At 42.6% G+C, this 21,853-nt stretch overlaps 1 protein-coding gene across 12 annotated transcripts in view; it reads right to left on the bottom strand.

Annotated features, from left to right (window-relative positions):
• The window catches only part of ZNF385D (zinc finger protein 385D), a 410,518-nt gene that overhangs the window by 268,537 nt on the left and 120,128 nt on the right, over window positions 1–21,853 (bottom strand). The window contains exon 1 of one of the 12 annotated variants that reach the window (XM_088653779.1): window positions 16,853–16,877. The exons of the other annotated variants lie outside the window; for them this stretch is intronic. Coding sequence (XP_088509905.1) covers window positions 16,853–16,862 — 10 coding nt within the window. The 5' untranslated portion in view covers window positions 16,863–16,877. Of the gene's footprint in view, window positions 1–16,852; window positions 16,878–21,853 lie in introns of those variants that run through there. 12 annotated transcript variants of the gene reach the window in all.

Below are 21,853 nucleotides of genomic sequence, written 5' to 3'. Positions count from 1 at the left end.
CTTTTTTACTAGATTTGTTTACTAGATTTTATAGACTTGTTTTTAAGTTGCCTTAATTTTATTATAATTTAATTGCTTTTATTGTATTTTATATGCTTTTAGCTTTCTGTGGTTTGCCCAAGTTTGTTATTATTTTTGTGAGCTGTCTAGAGTCCCAGCTCTAGAGAAGAGGTAGGATATAAATAAATATAATTAATAAAAATAAAAATATTATTATTTTTCTCAATATTCTTATTTCCTCTCCCTTTCCTCTCTTTTCCCATGAACTTCTGGGTGCTGCTAAGAACAAACTTCTCAAAGCTCAAACTTTACCTTCCAATTCATATTAACTAACCTTTCGTCAGTAGTTGACTGCTCAAAACCATAGAAAAAAGTCCTGAAATCTTTTTGGTGATCTTCTATCTTGGTAACTCCTCATGACAGGAATATCACTATTCGACCATGACTCTGTCTCTACTGACAATTGTGCAGTTCTTTCCCTAGCCTCACCCAAGAAACCCAAGTCAGAAATACAGATCAAACTCCTCTCTTACTTTTTTATATGGCCAGTATTGACTATTGGCATGGGAAGTGGAGGCATGACAATCAATGAGCACTGATACTGAATGCTAGGCACCTCTTAAATATTGCAATGGCAATCGACTAAGACAAAAATGTTGGTGACTGGAAATGGACAGACAAGTTACATGACTTGTGCTGCAAATGATAAATCCCAGAAGGGTTTTCTTACTCTCACTGGGGCAATGTGTAATGGTGAGACTTTGTTCTGTAACACTGCTGACTAGCGAAGAAGACAGGAATGGACACAGCGTTCAATTTCTGAGTCTATGGTTGGGAATCAGACACTTTCCTGAAGAAGCTGCTTAACACTTATGACCCTCTTGGTCTTCATGAGCTAGAGATATGGTGAGAATAGATTTGTGTAGGTGACAGTCAGTTCCTAATAGATAATGAAGAAAAGTTTAAGGAAGCTCTAGCCCCCAGGACAAAAAGTGGAAAGCACGTGAAGGAAAACAGGTTCTTGCTGCTTCTGAAGTGTCAGAATTATATCTTGCAGACAGGGATCCTTATCCACAGCATTTTTAACTTGTTGTAGAGTCACAGCTTTTGGAGCAGCCTGGGATGAAAAAAAGACTACATGTGTGTTGGTCAGTTCCTCGGAAGTGTGAATGGTTGAAGTCTGAGGCACAGATACCGGCATCATGAAAAAATAACCAGCGGCATTTGTCTTGCCAGGACAATATATCTGAAATATACTCGGAGTCGAGAGTGAATTTCATGCTCTTCATTCAGCTCATAGTCATCAAGGAGAAGAAGAGAAGAAGAATGCCCTTTCCCCCCAAACCATCTGCTTATATACATTATTTACACAATGGGCTTTGCGTGATTGGCTACTTCAGGGCTACACCTATGGGCCAATCAGTTTGTGGATTGACTTCTGCCAGCAGCCTGATTGGCTGCTCCTGCAGGCCAATCAGGTTGCGGATTCACTTCTGCCAGCCGCCTGATTGGCTGCTCCTGCAGGCCAATCAGGTTGCGGATTCACTTCCACCTGGAGTTGGATTGGGTGGCTCCTGCGGACCAATCAGACTGCTGATTCTGGATCCTATTATTCTATGATTCAGCTCAGTACATAACAATATCGGAGTATGATTAGAAGCTTGAAGTTGCACTATCCAACGTTCAATGTGGGTTGGTAGTTGGAACGACTCACTGGTGAACATGGGTTGTGGTGGCATATGATCTGTGATGATTGTGAAGTGGTGTCCAAATCAGCACAAGTGGAAGTGTAAACAATTCCACACTATGGCATATAGCCAATGCTTCTCATTCTGTTTGTGAAAAGCGATATTCAACAGCTGAGGGTGCTTTACTTGCATATGCTGTGATAAATATACAGCTACTGGAGTCTATTTATGTTGGAAAACCCTCAAGCCTAACAAGGGCTCGTTTTCTACGAGTTGTGTGTTTTGGGGGCTCAAAATATGCGGTTGTTGTATAGCTAGAAAGGGACACTTTAAGCCGCGATAAACCTGCTTGATATTTATCAGTCGATTCCAAGCTTTGTTTTTGCTGGTGAGCTCTCTTAGGGCTGAGTTATGTTGGCTAGATTTGGAATAAAACAGCCACAATATTGGCATGGGCAAGGAGCTTCCTTAGCTAAAATGAGGTCTGTGGCTCTGCAGCTTCTTGCATGGCTGCCACATTCTTTGGACCAGGAGAAACAAAACATGAAAGGGGGAAAAAACCAAACAACTCACATTGTATTCACACTTCCTAGGATTCAGTGTGAGATTGTATTGCAAATAATCCAAAACTGCTTCAAGAGTGTCATCATGTGGCTTCTGAATTGCTCCAAACACAATAATGTTATCATTGAGGTTCAAGGCACCAGGGAGCCCGGCTAGAGTTTATTGGATTATATTCTCAAAGATTTCAGCAGAATAAGGGACACCAAAGCTTAGTCTTTTGTATCACCCAAGACGAAAGTGAGTGGTAAATGTGGTGATATATCTAGAGTCGGGGTGAAACTCAAGTTGGTGATATGCTGCTCTCGGATAAAGTTTGGAGCAGATTCTTGCCCCATTTCGGTCTGAAATAAGAATACAAATCTTACCTTTAAGGTACTGCAGTTGCAATAATTCACCCTTTCCTGTCCTTTTCTTGTTTTCCTTGTCAATGATAATGTTATATTTACTTTAATGCCATAATGGTGCCAAACGCTGTCAATATGTTATTATGAGCCCTATTCGGCCATGCTGCTTGCATGTAAAAGCTACACGTGAGCAGGGTGAATAGGACAAAGCACACTAACCTCCACACCCTTGCAATTCTGTGCCAATCACCCTCCACAAGTTGAATGGTGAAGTCTGAAGCAGGGAGCCTCGTCTACTCATGAAGGCTGCCTATAAGATTTGAAATCCCAATTTACAATTGAATGGAAAATACCCACATCAGCTGAAGGGAGATTTGGATCTGCAGATCCAAGGCCACCACCAGCATCCCAGAACATCTCAATTTAGCCCCTATTGCCAGTAGAGACCATCAGCAGGATCTTTCCATAGACTTATCAGAGGCTTCCAGGGTAGACAGGCTGCTACAACCAGTGGAGTACCTCTCCCCCGACAGAGGAGCTCTTCTGCGTAATCCTAATCCCCTTCACATGCCCTCTGGTGAGGGTTAGGATGGCTCTGTTTCCCCTCCCCCCCCAAAAAATATTTTTATTTCCTTTGGTCAGTCACATGACTTCCAGGTGCTTAGCATTTTTGAGATAAAAATGAATATTGTTCCATTTAGAATAACACTTCGTCATGTGTGCTTTTGCAGTTGGCTGCATAGAGGTAAGAAGGGCTGAATTTAGATTACACCAATTAGAATAAGCCTTTCTGCCGATTTTTTTTTCATGCTTCCACTTGTTATTCTTCTAATTCCTTTGTTGCTAAGGAACCCTGCCGCAGGAGATATTAGAATTACCTGCTATTAAGGTAATCAAGGGAGCTAGGAGTGGACAAAAGAGTTGAGCCCATTAAATCACTATAAGTGGCAGCACTTAACTGAATGCAAATAAGGGTGCCAAATTTTGTCAAGCTAGGCGGATGTCCACGTCCAAGAAATGATGGTAAGAATAGATGGCAGGTTGCATAAAATACCAGGATGATAACAATCATGTATACAGTAGTAACAATAAAGCTGAATTTATGTTATCAGAGTTGCATGGGAGTCGCTCTAGGTCCCAAAGTGGGTAATGTCTAAAAGGAGAAACAACATGGGGCTTCTGAACGATGTCATGTCTTCCCCATGCAGCTACTGACAGTGCTGACATAGAAAGGAAGTACATCATTCACTCAATCCAAATTCTTCCTGCATATGTTACTGGAGTGCCATGGGATTCAAACACCTAAAAGTGCTTTCCACGCTACTCTGGTTATGAACAGAAAAACCACCCCTATATGGAATCCCCTTAAATACGTGCACTACTATAAAACACCATTGATAAATTAGTTTTGTGATGGCACGTTCTTCCACAATCTTAGTTTTGTGGTACGTTGTCTTCTATTCTATGTTACATGGAAATGAGCCGATTAAATGAAAGATTCATTTGTTTACAACTCCTATGCTTCCATACACCGCGTTGCACCCCTTAATGGTAATAAAGTGTACCGTATTGTCACAGGGCTGCCAGGGAGGGGTCTGGAAGGGAGGGAGGGGACTGAGCAAGGTGAAGAGGAGCCTTTAGTAAGTTACAGGCAGGAAGGGAGAGAGGCAGGAGAGAAAGAGTTAACGGGGGTGGAAGGGGTCTCAGCATAGCTGCCAAGTCCCGGTTAGAAAAATACGGGATCAGCAGCGCCGGCGCTGGAAGTCGCTTCTACGCATGTCCAGACATGCATAGAAGCAACTTCCGCTGCCTGATTTCCGGTGCCCAGACATGGGCAGAGCGGCACCGACGTTGCCCCTTGCCCCTTTAAGAGCTCGGGTTTGGGGCTTTTTGCAGCCAAATGTGAAGGGACTAAGGGAGAGAGAGACTTGGAGAGAGAGGGAGGAGAGTTAGGCACGTGGGTGTGTTGCGGCACATCAGCCCGATCGGCGGTAATTACAGACTCCAGGGAGTCAGGAAGGAGGAAGGAGGAGGAGGCGAAGCCACCACGGTTGTTTGCGGGCTTCAACCGGGAGAAAAGTGTGCCCCCGAGCGAGCCAAGCGCCACAGGAGCGAACCCGAGAGAAGGCTTCGAGGGGGGGCGGGTAGCGCTCTTCACCCGCTGGGGGGCGCATTCACACGACCGCAGAGGGAATTGAGGCCTTGCCAAAAGCTGCAAGTTCTTACTAGAGGCTGGGGACGTTCCTGGAATTTTAATAGCCCTCTGCCACCCCCATCCCCGGAGGTATTGCCTGAGCACCAACGACTAGCAAGCTGCAGCCCCAAGTCTTTTGTCAAGTCGCCCCACAGACAACCCCACACAGAAGCCCCCCACACGCACGTGCTCCCAGCAGAGGCTCCGTTAGTGCACTCGGTAGAATAAAGCGGCATAAGATTTCACAGACTGGGACACTTTAGGCAGCCGTGGGGCGGGGGGCCAGGGAGGAAGGGGAATGGACCCGCATGATCGTCGTCCCACCGGCAAATTTCCTTGCACATCGAAAAATAGCACCTCGGGATAGAAGCGTCTTCAGGAGTACAAGCAAAGGGTATGTGGGAGGGGGAGCGCACACTGAGCGTGCAAGCCTCCCCACTGCCAAGGTGGCCAATCACAAGGAGAGAAAGGGGTGGGCACAGAGCTGAGGAGGCAGACGAGGTACGGTTGGTTGGTTTGTTGGTTGACGGAAGCAGCACCGCAGTGCAGCACCACATTCACAAAGACGGGCACAGTCTTGAGAAATCAAGAAATCCGGGGGAATTACGGGATATTTCGCCGTTCGGGATGACAGCGGGAAACAGCTTTTAAAAACGGGGGTTTCCCGGGGAAATGGGAGACTTGGCAGCTATGGGTCTCAGATGCAAGCAAAGAGACTCAACACCTCCTGACCAGTTCTGGGACTGATGTGTGTGGGGGGGTGCTCATTCCTTCCGCGCAGGAACAAAGGGGGTGGAAGAGACGGGAGCAGAGGAGGAGGCTGGGATTACCCAAGTTTCTCTGCTGGAGGAAGAGTCATAAATCTCCACTTCCGGAAGCTGCTAGCGATGAGTCGGATGCATGAAGAGTAACTGCAATCAGTATATATGTATATAATAAAGAACTGTACATATATCTCTACGTGAGCAGAGGTATTTCTTGCAGAAAGCTTCCAGACCCCCTTCACACGTATTGACATCCATGTAATGTTATTTAAATTGCCACCCAACCACCTCGCCCTGCCCTGCCCTGTATTTTGCCAGAACAAAGGTGGTAAACCTAGTTGTGTGGAATATCTTCATGTCACTTATGTGAATAAATTCCATCTTAAATAATATGCTACGCCACGTGAAGAGCCTCTACAATCAAAGTGGATCAGCATACACTTTCTGCTTTTCATAATACAAAATACAAGACAGTCTACTGCTCTTTTTTAAAACCATAAAACCCACAAAAGGCTCCTTGTATTGTACACAGTATTTAAATCTAATTAATGTTTACCACCTTAACTGTTTGGTTTTGACATAGAGATTAAAGGTCCACCTTCATGGGGACTAGGGGTGTGTGTGTGTGTGTGTGTGTGTGTTGTTTGATCACGATGTTGGTTTGTAATGATTACTCATGTAATGATCCATCTGTCAAGTTTTTCCCAACAGCGGTTGTTAAAATTAGAAGAGGGTTTGTTGTTGGTTATTTTTATTCACAGCCAGATTAATTCAAGACCTAAAGTAATCAGTTTGCATTATATAGCCTTTCGTGCAGTTTGCTCAGATTTATAGCTTGGTTGCGTTGGTCTCATACTTGCGAAACAGCTGCTAGGCATTTAGCTAATATCATGCCGTACACAAGTGGATTCTGATTTTTTCATTTGAAGTCATACGCCAACAACAACGATACGGAATGCCATAATGCTAAATCTTTATCTGGGAGGGGAGCATTCACCACGTAATGTCCTAAACCTACAGTGTCCCTTACTCATGACACACCATAGTCAACCCTGTGCTAACTCACCAAGTAGTTGGGTTGTGGTTCTGGTTCTAGACTATATAATCATTAGAACTTCTCAGCTAATCTAGACCAACTACTCCAGGAATAACAAAATGGAGAAAGAAATTAAAATATGTTGATACCTTTTAAATCAAAATAACAATGCTTTCTAATACCTTATGAATGTACCATACACACATTTGGAGTTAAGGAATGAGAACATCAATGGAAAATACTCAGTTTTCATAGTTCCACAACAGTTTTTCTGTTGTCTTCGTTGAGAACCATAGATGTGACTGAATTAAATAAAACCAATTAAACCTTTCCCTCATTTGATTGTGTTTCTGCCAACGGATCGTATCGGCTAAAGCCCATTCCACTTTCTCATTAAAATGCAGCTCCTAGCTGAACAAGCCTAACTGGCAAGAAGTCACTAAATGTAATTGTTTGAAAAATGAATATTTCTAAAAACAGTGCATTTTGATGACAGTCATCTGTTTAGATGGGGTGGCATTTTACTGTGATTGTATTTCAACAGAAAGGGGTGTTTTATCTTACGGATAAAGAGGTGATAAACAGAAAGCTTGACAGAAATAATCCACTGAACACAACCTTCAAAACAAATGTACTTTGCACACCAAATGCTACATTTGGATTTAATTCTTTTTTAAAGCATTCTTCCATTATGCAATTTATATTCATAATCAGCATGGCAGCATGAAGAACTAATACACAGAGTGGTATTAGTGTCTCTGTTCATTAAGAAGCAAAGTATTAATATTTTAATTCATGGCATGTTTGGATCCGATTCTCAGCAGACATTCAAGCTTCTTAATCTGAAACACACATTTCACACAAGATAAAAAATAAGGACGAGTGTGTGACTGAAACTAGGAGAGCAAACATTTAAAATTTTAATAAAAATTAAGCACAATCTGTTTTATGTTGTTGTATGGCTAAAAACAGTTACTTGAAGGAAAGTAGCCAGAGAAACATCTATGCAACTAAACTGGTTTATGCACACTGATGGGTTCCATCTATGTTCTCAGGATTACAGTTCCTATGTAACACAAGGTTAATAAATTGGGTGGGTGGGGGGACTAAGGAATTAGTTCACGTAATGTTCAGAAAGAGAGGGAAAGCAAGCATGAGTTATTTTCTTGCATTTGCAAGCTCTGGCCACATGGATTTCCCAAATTCCTTGCTTTTTCAAATTCCTAAACTCAGTTTGTCTGGAGTTACAGATAAACAGCCTTCCATAGAGTTCAACCTCTCAGGTGAGAAATTTTAAACACTTATATAGTTACCTCACACACACACACACACACACACACACACACACACACACACACACACACTGCTCACCTTCTATCTTTAGAACACACAGGTCATCTACTTCTATATAACCTGTTTTACAACGCTAGACCAGTGCTGTCTATTTCAACTAGCAGCCTTTATTCAGAGTTCAGATTTCCGGCAATGCCTTCTCTGTTGTGTACCGCTATATCCCATGAAAAGCCTCTAAGGTGCTTCTGCTGCCTCTGTCATTATTAGTTAAGAACAAAGGAAGGAGTCCAACCAATAATACGCCTGCCTAATAAAGAAGCAGTTACTACAGTGTGGTGTTCGAGAGAGCCAGCTAAGAGTGTGAGATAAAAATCTGGGAGACTGGAGTTCGAATCCCCACTCAGTGATGAAGCACACTGAGCGACCTTTGGCCAATCATTCACTCTCAGCTTAACCAACTCCACAGGGTTGTTGCTAGGATAAAGTGGGGAGGAAGAGACACCTGTGTACACTACTTTGAACTCCTTGAGTGTCAAGCTCAGAGAGACCTCCCCTCCCTTTGGTAACTTCACAGATAAGAATTAATGAGCAGTTGATAGATTTATAGTCCTTTTATTACAGCTTCATGTTGCGATCACAAATACACAGCTCTCTGCAAGGAAGCCAGTTGTCTACTCTAACCCCTCCTTACGACTTCCGCAGCAAGAAAGGCACCAACAGGAAGTTCTTCCCTCCCTCTGCCTTCTTTGTTCTCTGATACTTTCAGACCTCTGAGTCCAGGGACGGGGGTGGTGGTCCCCCATACTCTCGACTGACGTCTTTCCTAGCTGTCCCCTCCCTTCCGCTTCTCCTGTCATTATCTCGTAGCTGGGTAGCTCCTCTATAAACTGTTCAGCTTCTGTGTCTGTATCTGTTTCTCTCTGCTTCTGAAAACACTGGAGGCGGGGGGGGTATTCCCCCTCCTCTTCTGAGAGAAGCTGATCTGCCTGTGACAGCATTCCCTCATCTTCAGATTTAGACCATTGCCTAACACTGAGAAAAGGTGGGATATAAATGAAACAAACAAACAAAGAGTGGGTACTGTATAATTTTCGTGCAATTTGCTTGGAAGAACAACACAGTTGCCCAAGGTGAATTGGGGACCTGAGTAAATCTCATACTATCCCTCTGGCCCAGTTTTAGTGTATTGTCATCCCTCACTTTTTTTTGCATGGTGCGGGGGGGGGGGGGATGAGAGAGGGCAGCAACTCATCCTGGGACTTTATGTATGCATAACATGTGCACCGCAACCAAGTTGTGGGCTCTTCATCACCTGATTTCCAACCCCCTCCCTGGTTTATAAGGAGGCAACCAAATGATAATCAACTACTGTCTGTACATGAGATAAATGAAGAAGGAGGGAGATTTCATGGAGATCCTGGATGTCAGACACCATGTTTGTTCTATGTTGGTCACTGTACAGTCTGATAAGGAAATTAACCACAGAGAAGGGGGACGATGTCATTCTTTCACTTTAAGATTTGAATCATCATCTTTATCCCCCAGTTAAAATGCATACAGCTTAGAGAATGAAGACCTCCTTGATGAAAATACCAGGCTGCCTGTGTAGCAAATGGATGTGTCAACTCAATGCTGCTGAACAGCAAGACTGTCTGAACTATTTTATATTTCCTATTGTTAGGTATTGAGAATGTACTCTCTACTGATCTAGAGAGCTGTAAGAAACCCTGAAGAAAATAAGTACTGCGTGGACTTTGAACAAACTGGTATGCCACTGTAGACTAAGGATTTCTACAATTTCTGAATGTAAGCATTGCCCATGACCCGGATTTCCCACCTGCTCAAATAAATTACAAAAATCTAATTTTTATAGGATACTAGCCATGGCTCCCCCTCCCTCCCTCCCTCCCTCCCCAGTTCGCTGTAAAGTGGCAAAGCAGGAGCCGCTTACTGCGACCCGGGGGGCCCCCTCCCAGCCTCCCCTCACCCTTTGCCACTTTACAGCAAGCCGGGGAGGGAGGGAGGGGGGCGGATGGACAGGAGCCGTGGCTCCCAAGAGGGTGCAGCTTTGCCAGTGCCCTGGCAAAACAACGTGTGGGGGGGGGGACAAAAAATTTCTGCATCGGGTACCACCTGGGCTTGCTACGCCTCTGACTAGATGGACACTATACAAATATAACAAATAATCAGCAGCTGAACTGATAACGGCAGCATTGCTTTCTGCCCACCCATAGTGGTGAAAGTACGGCACAGCAGAAAGCAGGCCAGCAGCAACCCCACCTGTGTCCCAACTTAACAGCTAACGTCAGGATCTCTGATGTCTTGACCTAGTGTGTACTGCAATCTAGGTAAAGTATGTTCAAAAATAGCTTCCAATGTGTTTTGTTTTTTTTAAGAACTTCAGTGATCACTGCTGTAAAAATTGTAACATGGGAATAGTTTGGGACAAATACAGGAAGAATCGAGGATTTTATCAGAGAAAGAGGGGGAGAAAGCATGAGAGGGGGAAATGAAAGCTTCTTTTGACTTTTCTACACTCATGGTTTTTAATTGAAACTATTTATTCATAGTTTTAATCCTAACAGTTTACTAAGTGAATAATAGGATAAGCTTCACAAGCTGAAAAGCATGATATTAAACAAAAAGACGAACATAAGCTGTGAAGCTGAAAAAAGCTCATCAACTCAGATCCACTGTAAAATAACAACAAATCCTCTTGATTTCTTTCTGTTTATCAGAGAACTCATTCATTCATTCATTCATTCATTCCAGAGGAGGCACCTAGTGTAGAATGCAGCTGCCAGGTTGGTATGTGTGGCAGCCTAATGGTGCCATGTGTCTTGGAAGCACTCCTCTGGTTGCCACTGAGCTACTGGGTGAAATTGAAGGTATTCATACTAGCACATAAAACCCTAAGTTTAATGGATCTTGCTCCCAGGTGAGTGGAAACAGGACTGTGGAATAAGTAGTGCGGAAATCAGGCCCTAGCACAACATTATAGCTTTTAACAGCACCAGTGCCTCAATCTATTATGCTGCTCTACTAAATTGGGTCAACCAGCACTTCCAGGTGTGTTAGTGGCATTAAGCAAAATTGGCACAAAAATGGAGAAGTGGCATGGAAGGGTCTAGGCAAATAACCGGTGAACAATCCTAGATTATACAGTAGTGGCCAAAATTGTGGAAACCTTTGGGAGAAAGTGTATTTCGGAGGTTTGATGGCTCATAATACCACTTTTTTTTCTTTTTGTAATACCATAAAATAATACCATCTTCCCATTGATATATAATTTTATGGTATTACGCCAAAAAAGTGGTGTTATGAGCCAAGATTGCCAAAACAATATGACACCTGATTGACTCTCTAAACCAGGGGTCCCCAGACTACGGCCCGGGGGCCGGATGCGGCCCAATTAGCCTGCCAATCCGGCCCGCGACAACCCCCGCCGCCCGCCGCCGCCCGCTCTTACGGTGCGCAGCGCGGCAGCGCTCTTCCGGGTTGGGAAAAAAGCGCCGAAAATCCTTTGTGCGCATGCGTATGGGCCTCTCCCGACCCGGAAGAAGTCATTTCTGGTGCACTTCCGGGTCGGGGGAGGCCCACGCGCATGCGCACAACAGATTTTCGGCGCTTTTCCCACCCTGGAAGCGCGCCGCCGCGCCAGTAAGCGCACTCCCCCGCCCACCGGCCCGCACAAGCGCGCGCTCCCCCGCCCTCCGGCCCGCCGCGCGATCGGCGCGGTGGGAACCGGCCCAAACGCCGGTAAGTCTGGGGACCCCTGCTCTAAACACTCCTTTTTCTGGTTCTTTGGCTATAACTTTTGATAGAATACAGATAATTGCATTACATTCTTCATTAGATTATCTTTCCATTGATATATAATTTTATGGTATTACTTTAAAAAAAAAAGTAGTGTTATGAGCCATCAAACCTCAGAAATACACTTTCTCCAAACGGTTTCCACAATTTTGGCCACTAGTGTACCTATCAATATTATCACAAACAATCGATCTGATAAAAACGTTACTACAGTTCTGCAACTACATGCAGCAGAGCTAGACAAAGCTGACTCATTTTCCTACAGTGGTATCCTGGACAAATGAGATCAGCATCCTTTCTTCTATGCACTGTTGAAGTTATGCACATCTCTGGATATCAGCTGTTAGGCTAATCCACTGCAATGAACCCATTGGGCAAGGCAGACACCTGTTGTTAATCAACTCTGGCTTTGGCTCTTGGCTTCACTGCAGGCATTTCTTTTGCTCACTAGTGACCTTTGGAGAGGAGCTTTATACAACTGCTTTGTATTAGTAAGCTTTACTATGGAGACAACAGAAACAAGACTTGAATCTCTGTGCTGCAAAACAAAGCACAGCAATACTGAAAAGGGTTATTAATGAAAGAAGTCAGAAGTTATTATGAAAATCACTTACTGCTTATTTAAACCTAACATTTACTGTATATATAAACCTTGTCACGGTGCAGGGCTGAAACAGATGGCAACTTTTAAAATCTAGGTAAAGAGGCCTGTAATCCAAAATGTCTTTGATCAATGCCCCATTTGTGGTTCTCACGTCTATTTTAACCATTATTCAGTCTGATGTATTTGACCTTTAGGAATCGGATAAAATAAGGCCAATGGCTTTTACATTTATTTGCTCCATTGTGTCACTGTAATTGAGTTCACCTAGAGAGACATCTGAAATTGTAATAACAATCATCGTTTAGGCACTAAATTTGGTGCTTTTAATCATAGGGGGCAAATGGCCTCTTTTCAGCTAATCTGCTAAGTGGAAAAAAATTGAAGTAATGCACTCCTGAGTGATGACCATCTCTCTTATTTTTACAGTACTGTTTGCCTGAGTTTCCATCATCTTTTGATAACTTCAGGTTCTGATAATTTGAGAAGATATTCTGAATGAAGGTTTGAACAAAAGGTTATGTGTTGCACATTTGACTGGACCTAACTGTCCAGGGGTCCTTTACTGTTTACCTTTACTAGTATTCAATTTTGTATACTGAATTAGGAAGCTGGTACGACCAGTGCATGCTGGGAAACACAATTCCTTCAACTTTTTACCTTCACCTTTTTTTACATGTTTTTGAGTCCTTACTTTGGTATACAGTAGCAAAACAGAGATGGACAATGATTGGCAAAAATCATGATTGCCTGGGCCAAGACCTCTCATCAAGTAATCTGGTCACCTCAGGAAGTAGGATTCTCTCTTACCCAATTCAGAACTCAACCATGTTGCAGATCAATGGTTTGACACACCTGGTCAAACAGAACAACAACATTTATACCATACTTCCTGATACCCAGACTCCAGCAGAAAACACAGCTGAGACATGATTACAATCATTAAACCCACTCTAATTTCCAACTTTTAGTAAGGATACCCCACCTAACCTCTAAAAGGGTGGAGAAATGCATAGTTTCTCCTCCTTACTTCATCTTAACCTCACTTCCAGCAGCGGCTGATTTAGGGGAGCTCATATGGTTTGGTCACGCTGGGCGCTGAGCCTTAAGGGTGCCACAGGGGCGCTGCAACTATGATTAAAATGGAATGCTAAAAGCGGGGTGTGGCGAGGGAGCCAATTGGTGTTGCACAGGGCACCACTGAAATTTGAGACCCCAGGGTCTGCCACTGCTTCCAGGCATTCCTATGAAACTAAATTCCTATAAAAACAGATTGGATTTTGGTGCTCTGAATACTCTGCTTTTATCTGAATCCTACTATGTGCAAGGAGCATTTCAGAGAGGCACACTGGACCAAGAAGCTCTTTGGTAAAAGCATTCTATTCATAGCTGCCAAGTTTTCGCTTTTCTCGCGAGGAAGCCTATTCAGCATAAGGGAAAATCCCTGTAAAAAAGGGATAACTTGGCAGCTATGATTCTATTGCCCAGCTGCAATAGCAGAGCTTTTTGAGTCTAAGAGCTGGAAATCACACAGAAAACTAAGGCGTAGACTCTCTGGCTCAAGCTTCTGGTTCCGACCAACACAGGCGCATATCACTACCAATTAAAAGGATCCCCTCTATGTATTGGAAAGGTAACTTTAAATCTCCTTTCTGCCTTCTGGAGTTTCATGTCAAGTGGGTACGCTCTACCCTTTTTCATCCATGTCGTTAGCATTGTAATATTTTTACTCTTTTAAGAACTTATTTTATTTAGCGTTGTAAATGTATTAGGTTAAATGTATCCATGGATTTATGTTTATATGCTGCACCACAATGATTAGCTTGTAACTGAATTCCTTTTCCCACCCATCTGTAATAAACATCTTTTCAAGTGTGCTCTTGTTGTGGGTGTAAATCCCTAGGATTCTGAACTTCTTACATACAATTTCAGAGCAGCACGCAGCTGACCCATGTAAAAGATCCCTCCCTTACACAAGTGTGTGTAGGAGTTACATGTGAAACACACACACACACACACACACACAAGCTGTGTTTTTTTTTTTAAAGAAATGCATACCACTCAGAGTGGTGTAATAGGGCAATTTCTATGCAGGAGAAAATAGATAATGAGGCAAGATAATTGTTTCTGGAATTCTGATTGTTTCTTGATTATTTCTAGATATACAGATATTTCCAGATATACAAAAAGTAGTATTTTATTCATGATTGCGTTCTTATTTCAGTTCTGGTGATGATGATTTTTTCTGCTTTACAGAGTGTGGGTTGGATCCAGCCCAAGTCAGAAGAGATCATTGGGACTTTATCGTGACTAACATCTCATTGATTTCAATAGGACCCAAGTTCAACTAACTTAGTCTACCCCTGGTGTTCTTTTTTGGATAGAAGGTATTCAACTACCTGATAGAACCTTAGTCCTCTAACTTGCGACAGAGGGCAGAGTATGCTTCCCCTTGCTTCTCCAGTCTCAGGGCAAATGGTATTAAAGATAATGTAAAAAGAGAACATTCTTAAGGAAATCAGCCCTGAGTGCTCCCTGGAAGGACAGATCGTGAAGCTGAGGCTCCAATACTTTGGCCACCTCATGAGAAGAGAAGAATCCTTGGAAAAGACCCTGATGTTGGGAAAGATCGAGGGCACTAGGGGAAGGGGACGACAGAGGATGAGATGGTTGGACAGTGTTCTCGAAGCTACGAACATGAGTTTGACCAAACTGCGGGAGGCAGTGCAAGACAGGAGTGCCTGGCGTGCTATGGTCCATGGGGTCACGAAGAGTCGGACACGACTAAACGACTAAACAACAACAAAAAGAGAACATGGGGGGTGCATGCATGCAAAAATAGAGCTAGACAATTCACCTTCTACAGATTTTGCAACTTCCTTAGCAGCACTCAGCTTATGCAAACAGGAAGGTGGTGGACTCTCCTTCACTCAAGGCTTTTGAAGCAGAAGTTGGATGGACATCTGTCAGGGATTCTTTGGGGGTACCTTCTAACTCAATGATTCTATGAAACAATAACCCCAAATGTGGAAGTATAAAATTCACGATAAAATTTAATGTGTATTTTCGCTGGCATTGCTTCTGTTTATAGAGTACATATATGGTGTCGGCCTTTTGGAAAATCATTGCTTGTGATAACCTCCTTTCTGTAACAAGCAACATACAACACGTCTATCAGCTATTACCTCTATTTTAATGTCTATACTTTCAAATCCAATCTATAGGCCTAATAAAGTTTTCTACTCATTCAGCTGCCTAAGACATAGCCCTCCAGGACCCTTTTAGGCAAAAGTTCAATTGGAACAAACTGGATTTTCAAAAAATACCGAGCATCTCTTGAGCATGGTTGTGCACTTGTGCAACTCACATTATAACAACTGATTCCAGTGGCGCTAAACTCACTAAATCAAAATATATAACAATATTGCGGATCAGCTTGTAGCTATGCCAATTCCAAACCGAAGCTGCTGCAGATCTTAGATGAATTTAACATTCAAATAACCATACTGATAACTATTCTGTCAAAGGGGCAAACTGAGGCTACAATCCTATACACAGTTATCAGGGAGCAAGTCCCACTTAAACCAGTGTGACTTATTTTTAGTATTCATGCACAGGACTGCGCTATATATATTACGATGTTGCAGGGAAGGAATATAAAATCAATTGATTATCTGTTTTAATTTCTGTGTGGTATTATTGTACATATGTACTGTATAGATGTAAACCGCTTTGGTCTTTTTAAAAAGAAACTGTGGTATACAGATATTTTTATAAAGGAAGGAAAGGAATCGCTTAGACCTCACCCTCAAGCAAGTTCTTGCACTGCAATTTGATAACTAGCTGCTGCTTTTATCTCGGCAGGGAAACAAACCTGTGTGTTGAGAGTCTTGTGAAAACAGAAGCCTCTAAAACTAGTTTCATAGTTTATCTCTTACTTTCTCAGCTTATTCTAGTTGAAGCAGTTGTAGACACTCTCCCCCTCAAAAAGCCAATCTAGCACTGATCAAAGTATGGCACATTTCAGCATGGCACAGTCCAAAGTCAAGACTGTTGCACTTTGTTGCAAAAGTTCTGGTTACAGGTAGGTAGCCGTGTTGGTCTGGATCAACAGACCAACTTTCTGAAGAAGTGTGCATGCACACGAAAGCTCATACCAAAATAAAAACTTAGTTGGTCTTTAAGGTGCTACTGAAGGAATTTTTTTGTTGCAAAAGGAAACACATGGAATTCCAAAGCAAGAACTATGCTAAGAAATATAATTAGGGTTGCTTGCAAAGGGAGAGGGAGAGGGGAAATTTAAACATCCTTCTGCCAAAAATCAGCGAAGCATAATATTGCATTCAAAGAGCAGTCAAGATTCCTAATTCTCTAGCCCACACACATGAAAATGCCTCAGTTCTTAAACTCTTATGTTTGCTAAAATACTGCCAGAATAAAATATTTAAAAAACAAGCCAATAATAATTATGAAAATAATAACACAATATAGGAACTTTATAGATTTCATAATTCTCACCTTTTTTTAAATAGGCATACATGCATTAACTTACCCAACAGCATTGCAGTCTCTTCTAATGAAAAGAAAGCTGGTAGTACAAATCTTCTTAAACCTCCAGTGGCATGAAAACTATTACAGAAATGAATAGAATAAAGTCTCCTGAGCCTTTCCCCTGCCGGCTTGTTTTACAAAAACCAGTAAGGATCACACTGAGAAGTCTCAAACCTGAATAAGCCACTAGCAATTGGACATATAGCCTCAGGGCAGTTAGCTTTTTCATAGGTGATCATTTGATTTTGTCCAGAAAAAGAAGACTTCTACAATATGCAGGGAAACAATGCACAATCTGCTACAGACAGCAGGCTGAGACATGTAGACAAAGAATCAGTTTTCTTCAAAAGACTTGGATGAGAGAGCTTGTCAAAGAAAAATAACTCGGGCACCCTGAAATTACATCAAACCAATCCATCTAAATTCTGTCAATCTGCTGCTTTTCTCATTGCATTTTAAGAGCTGTTCAACTGCAGCATGGCAGAGTCCCTGCATTTATGGTGTAATTTATGATCACAAGAGCATCTCTTCCTTCCCCTTACATATTCAAATACATGTTTGAGCACTACAGAAAGCAAGTTGCAATCAAATACATTTGTCCTAGCTCTATTAACCAGGGCTTAAATTTAGGTGCTAGACCTTTTTTTGTGTATTTGTTTAAGGTATTCAATAACCACGATCCTATTCTCTAATCTAGGATGAATCCACTTCCATACATTAAAAATTGAGTGCATAGCCATGAAGAATGTGAAAGAAAAGGGTTTACAAACTACTACTACTACTGGGAGATACTGTAAAGTGAAATAAAGGCATCCACATTTGCATTTCTATGTAAACTTTGCTTGCATGCTTGAACTATTTCTTATGTATAAAAAAAAATAAGAGTGTCATTATGCAAACCACATTGGAGGATTTGTAGTGCCACATCACAATCTTGGATTTGCATGAAGTCAGAACTGTGTAGGGGAGCAGAAGAGAAAGCAGGTTGCACAACAGCAGCAGCCGTGATATGGGAAGGAGATGAGAGAAACACTGAGGGTGAAATTAGTGGCTTAAAACAATGGGAGGGGTGTGAATAGACTCAAAAGGGCAGAACACAGGGGTTACAAGGAGAAATAGCACATATGGGTACAACACGGAAGCTAACACCTTTGCACTGTACTCACACTTCACCCTCTTCCATTCTTCAGCTGTCTCATGTGAGATAAATATAGGATGTAGAATCCTCAAATATTCCATAATACCTTTACACAATTTATTTCACTCTTGATACCATGTATTATCTCCAACATGAAATGCCAGATTCAAGCATTTTATTAACCAGCAAACATCCATACATGGCATAAATCAACTGAAATTAACATTCTTTAACTGAACAAGCTAAGTGACCGCAGTGCTCTTAATATTCTGTTCATCTAAAAGGATGCAGCGGCAAATAACATAATGGGAGTGCAAAGAGGGCTGCAAAATAGGAGAGAACAGGAGATGTGCTTGTGGGGACAATTTGCGTGCAAGGAGAACCTGAGAAAAGGAAGAGGTTGGTGAAAAGGCGTGACTGTACTAACAAGGTGTGTGTGCAAAGGGGAGCTGGGGAATAGGAAAGAGGAGGAGACATGAAAATGAAGGTGGTCTGCGTGCAAGGGGGAGCTGCTTCCATGGGCACTGGTTGGCTGGGAGGCTGGAACAGAAGAGAGGGAAGAGATAAAACTCTCCCCTCACCCTCTTGATTCCCCCATGATCTACATCCAACCAACTTTGCCTCCACAACCCCCTCAGCTTCCACCCCAATTATATTAACCCCCTACAGTATTTATCTACAATCCCCACACAGTCCCACCTCTTGCCCTTCAGCTCTCCACATTTGTAGAAGACCCTATTTTGCCACCTAGGACACCCCCGACACAGATGCACATAACACCCCCATTCAGCTCTACAGTCATACCTTGATTTAAGTACGCCTCGGTTTGAGTACTTTTAGTTTAAGTACTCCATGGGCCCGTCTGGAACGGATTAATCCACTTTCCATTACTTTCAATGGGAAAGTTCGCTTCAGGTTAAGTACGCTTCAGGTTAAGTACGGACTTCCAGAACCAATTACACTCATACTTCGGGTTAAGTGCGCTTCAGGTTGAGTACTCCGCGGACCCGTCTGGAACAAATTAATCCACTTTCCATTACCTTCAATGGGATAGTTCGCTTCAGGTTAAGTACATACGTCTGGAACCAATTGTGTACTTAAACTGAGGTACCACTGTACACCACTTGCTGCTGCTCAGTTCCCCAACCTCAGTGACTTCAAAGAGCTCCCCTCCTTCACCCCCAGCCCTTTGAGTTCCTCTGGGCAGCCATCAAAAAGACCCCTTCCCCATTATTTTTCTCTCCTTCAGCTCAGTTTGCCCTCCCAACTGCCTGCACCAGCTTGTGTCTCTGCCCTTCTTCGTGCTCATTCCTCCCAGCCTCCTACTCACACTGGCGCCATCGTGGGACCTAGCCAAACTGAAACCAGGCAATAGCTGGGCAAAGCCCCACTCCTTGTTGTCTTGGCAACAGGACTCTGCACAACCTGACGCCACATACACCCCGCCCTGACTTTATGCAAATCCAGGTTTGTGATGTGAATCTTCATAGCCTGTTCAGTTACACCTTGTATCACCTATTTTAAGGTGGTTTAGATATCATGTTTTGGGGGGCTGCATAAGCCAAGTACCCGGTATGTTAGCTGATACTCAAATAAGTGCTCAGAGAGTAAGTGGAAACTGAACAGAAAGAAATGTTAGGGCAGGCATCCCCAAACAGCGGCCCTCCAGATGTTTTGGCCTACAACTCCCATGATCCCTACCTAAGAGGACCAGTGGTCAGGGATGATGGGAATTGTAGTCCAAAACATCTGGAGGGCTGAAGTTTGGGGATGCCTGTTTTTCGGGATATCTCCCTAATTGAGAAAAAGATTGTTCTCAAAGGGACTCACAGTATCCCAAGTTGAGAACATTCTAAATTGTATTGGGGGGGGGGAGAGGAGGGAGATCTAATTTATTCTATTAACATACTATTTCACAAACCCAATATTAGCATGCTACTGAACCCTACCACTTGAATATAATACTGATGTTTAACCACTGTGGTGTAATGCAATCCTGTTCATGCTTACTCCAAAGCAAGTCCAATGTTGTTCCATGAGACTTATTCAAAATTGTGTGCCTAGGATTGAAACCTTAAGCCAGGCATCCCCAAACTGCAGCCCTCCAGATGTTTTGGCCTACAACTCCCATGATCCCTAGCTAACAGGGCCAGTGGTCGGGGAAGATGGGAATTGTAGTCCAAAATGTATGGAGGGCCATAGTTTGGGGATGCCTGCCTTAAGCAGCCCAAAACACCAGAGTAATAGATTTGTATCAACATGGAATACATATAGAACAAAGGTGTGTGTGTGTGTGTGTGTGTGTGTGTGTTTTAAACCATTACTATAGCATAAGTTATTTCAGGATAAACAAAGGCAAGAAGATATGTTTAATATTTAACAAATAGTGTGACATATGAATTGCCCCAAATGATTGATGCACTATAGTAAGAACTTGGAAATTAATTAATGATTATGTCTGGTAGCAAAGAGCACACAATCAGCACTCATATATAATTCAGCCAAAACATGCCATTTCATTTTGGGATTTGTCATTATGACGTACATTGCCAACAGCATTCTTACTAACCAGATTAATTTTTCTGAATAAATTGATTTCAGATACACACACACACACACACACAATTAGCTTAGAGCACTGAATCTGACTAACACAGAAATATAAAAAGGCATCTAATTTGAATCAAGCATCCTTTGGTTTGCTGATGAATAGCAAACCAAAGGCAGCACAACCAACTGCTAACAAAAAGTTATGCTTTCTGTGAACTAATGAAAAAAAATAGTTAGTGAAACACATGTAGCTCTGCATAGCTGGCAATTTTTAAAAAAATAAATAAAAAAGTTCAGAATTTCAGAATTTACAAATTCAGGACGTTTCAAGGAAATTGAGGGGATGACATGGACCCTGGTCCTAGGTAAAGCATTCTAGAACATTCAATTTCAATATCCCTTATATTTCAAAAAGTACTGTGCGTTATCTCTGTCAGAAATAAGAGTGATTGCTTCAACAGATAGGCACACATGTGGAGCCTGGAGCCATGTGAAATCAATCAATCAATCAATCAAAGTAAATATATATATCTGAACTTTGATGGTTCCACATAGATTGAGGTTTCGAGATAGATTTGCGATTTGAAAAGGATATGCAAACTGCACACAGCTTAGTCTAATTGCTACACACTGATATAACTTTACACTAAGTAAAAGGAAAAGCCACTTGTGAATTGTAAATTGGATTTGGTCTGTTCCCTGTGGGATTGTAATACTAACAGTCAAATCAAAGAGTTTTAGCTCCATTTAATCCTTCTACAATCTGCTTCCTCCCCCCCCCCCTTCAGTGCAGAGCCACTGAAGCCAAATGGTTCCCAGTGCCATAAAGTCCAGCTGATTTATCCCCCTGCTGGGAAAAGTCAATAGAACAGCCTACAGCCTGATATCCTGCACATCATGCACCCAACAAATCAAAAGGGGTTGCCAACCCTCCAATTCAACCGTGCATGTGTTTTCTGCTGGCGATAGACACTACAGTATGTTGCTTTCATTACTGTGCTTTTCATCTAAGTGCATTAATAACAACTATCCCCACCACCACCAGTGCCACACTTCTTACGGTAATCCTAATTCTGTGCCAGAAGCAAGCTGGTTTTCATTTCCAATTCCTTCTCTGAGATTTAATTTTCAGCTGCATTGCTGTCAGTAGCAGACAGCGGGGAGGGGTGGTGAAACTCACCTGACAGCTGAGTGACTACTACTTACAGGGGAGGGAGAAGGTGGCAGGCAGGGAGAATGGTGTAGGGCAAATGCACCAGACTGGCTCTGCTGGTGCACTTACACTGCGCCATCCTCCCTGCCACCTCGCTCCTC

Source organism: Zootoca vivipara, chromosome 11 (assembly GCF_965207765.1).
Source record: "Zootoca vivipara chromosome 11, rZooViv2.hap1.1, whole genome shotgun sequence".
NCBI lineage: Eukaryota > Metazoa > Chordata > Lepidosauria > Squamata > Lacertidae > Zootoca > Zootoca vivipara.
Note: the sequence above shows the minus strand (reverse complement) of the source record. Positions and strands in the feature narration are given on the sequence as shown.